At 36.6% G+C, this 2724-nt stretch overlaps 1 protein-coding gene across 1 annotated transcript in view; it reads right to left on the minus strand.

Annotated features, from left to right (window-relative positions):
- Window positions 1–1067: 1067 nt before the first annotated feature.
- Window positions 1068–2724, minus strand: part of LOC137623826 (homeobox protein engrailed-1a-like) — a 210757-nt gene continuing 209100 nt past the window's right edge. Inside the window, 1 exon segment of the mRNA XM_068354637.1 lies at window positions 1068–2540. Within this exon segment, the coding sequence (XP_068210738.1) occupies window positions 2406–2540 (135 nt within the window). The 3' untranslated portion in view covers window positions 1068–2405.

Below are 2724 nucleotides of genomic sequence, written 5' to 3' on the forward strand. Positions count from 1 at the left end.
ATATATATATATATTATATATATATATATATATATATATATATATATATATATATATATATACATGTATATGTGTATATATATGTATATATACATATATATGTGTATATATACACACACACACACACACACACACACATATATATATATATATATATATATATATATATATATATATATATATATATATATATATAGTTATATGTTTATGTATACAAGCAATATATACTTATCTGTACACATACATATTTATATTTATATAATCTGCAAATGATAAGGAAAGAGCCCCCTGTAAACAATTCCAACCTATTCCATAATTATTCCTGTACCATTTCAGAATCTCCCTCTTCTACATCCCGTCGCTGTTCATCGTTCAAAATGGAGCAAGGATTGTCATGTCCTCTTGAAATATATATATATACGATATGTTTTATAAATTAAAACCATAAATTATTCTACAAGTTTTTTTTGCAATATACAGAGAAAAATTGTAAGGGGGTAGGAGAAGGGAGTTCGGGTAGGGGAAGGAGGGAGTGGGAAGGGGAGGTCATCTACTACCAACGGAGGTCACTCTCGTAGACTGTACATTTTTTTCGGCGGAAGTGGTCCTGCTATTTTTTTGGCCTCATTTTGAGAGAGGAGTTTGATAGGTCTTCGAGTTTATTCTAAGGATGTTTCTTGGTTTTTTTTTTTTTTTCTATAGTTTTAAGTATGATAATGTTCTGTAAATGTATATTGGTTTTGAAGAAAGACACTTTTTTTAAATTATGTTTTTAATTTTGTTGAAAATTGGAATTTTATGTTTTTGACATTTAGTTTAGTGTGATTAGTGCCTACTTTTGTGCATATATTTTTGTAGATATGTTATGAGTCTCTCTCTTAACATATCTGAAAAAAATTGTGTACATATATGTGTATGACAAATACACACACCTAAATGTTAAAAACAAAAAAAATCCAATTTCCTACAATATTCAAAATAAAAATAAAATGTTTTACAAAGTAGAGAGAGAGAGAGAGAGAGAGAGAGAGAGAGAGAGAGAGAGAGAGAGAGAGAGAGAGGAGAGAGAGAGAGAGAGAGATTGTATTGTCAATCTTGCAAATCATAGACAGGCCAAAATAGTCTACGGATCTTTCCGCCATCATTAAACTACCATTATAACCTTTTATTGTAATGGGAGGAATCTACTGCTTTATGTATTATATAAAATTAGGAAGTTCAATAAGCTTATTTTCACGATCACAATCGTTCATTTTTTTCCCCTTTTTCTTCGGCTTTCAGTCGACGCCATTATTCACATGCCGTTTACCAGTCCGAGACACGTATTTATCAGTTTTCGACACTTCGAAGCAGTTCATTTCGACAAGGAGAACACCATTTGCATTATTACTGCGTATTTATTATTTTCTTCCGTCACAAAATACCCGAGACTTTCGTCAAAAAGGTTGACAACTAGTATGAAGGCACCTTACGTCACAACAGATCAACGCATTTGTTTTACTTTCATTAATGGGTTATTCTGTACAAGTCTCAACACTTTTGTTTTAATGCACGTTAATGCGTCTTTACACAGAGCAATGAGAACTACATTTTACCATTAAAATTTCTACTGTTATATTTTCTGACAGCTGAGTGTTCAGAAGGCAAAGTTTGTCCGCTCTGAGAACATGGAAGCTAAGTGAACGGGCAAATGTAGAGTTTTCGTACATCTGGAAGAAGGAAGGATGATTCCAGTTTTCGATCATCGTACGAAAACTCACGGCGTTATCGTGCTTTCTTCTCTGCGCAGCTGTTTTTCGTGATTTACTTTCCTGCCGATTATCCCGATAGGAAAAGAATCACGAGTCTCATCCTTTTCACGTGAGAATCACTTGTTGATGTACGACATCCTTGAATGGATTTTGGGGACCTGAAGGAAATGCTATCCTCAATCAGTAGTATTTAATTCATATTGTAGAATTGGCTTAATTGTTATGCACGTGTGATAAATAATCTTGAAATCCACAAGCAGTTGTAAATTTATTTGTTTCTAGGTTATATGCCTTCATTGTACTTATTGACACCTTACTTGCTAATTACTCATCAATTTCTGTGATTTGTAACACTGATGAGAATGTTATTCCTTTAGGACCCAGTTTTCCAAATTACCATTCAGCCAACAAGGACATCGTGAAGGATCTCGCAACAGTTATATCCTCCTCTTCGCCGATGTTCGACTCTAGACCCTTTCAAAAATCAAGGATATCAAATCAGGGAAGAGAGAAGTTAAACAGCAGAGAACGGGAGACGTTTCGGAGTGGGGCATACCCAACCGCTCTGCGGCGTCAGCAGCAGCGATCCTTAGCAGGGAATTAGTCTCAGCCAAGTCCTCCTAGCAGGATCCCAAGGCCCCCGTAGGGCGTGGATCATACGGGCGGCAGGAGTTTCTCCTCGTCCTCGTCTCTGATGGGGATGGTCGAGTGGTTGTAGAGTCCCTGAGCCATGAGTTGAAGGGCGAGCGGGTTCTTCTGGCCGGCGGTCTGCTGGGAGAGGGCCAAGAACTACATCAAACAGGAGGCCCGAGACCTCATACTGATAAAAGGGATTGGGATAAGGATTTGTGCGCAAATTAGACCTAGACCTAACACTAGATTGGAAAGGGAAGTTGGTCCTAGAAGTGTCATAAGATGGCAAAGGGAAATAAGACTTAGACCTGACACTATACAGTGTTGGAAAGGGAAGTTG

The sequence above is a fragment of the Palaemon carinicauda genome, chromosome 30 (assembly GCF_036898095.1).
Source record: "Palaemon carinicauda isolate YSFRI2023 chromosome 30, ASM3689809v2, whole genome shotgun sequence".
Lineage (NCBI taxonomy): Eukaryota > Metazoa > Arthropoda > Malacostraca > Decapoda > Palaemonidae > Palaemon > Palaemon carinicauda.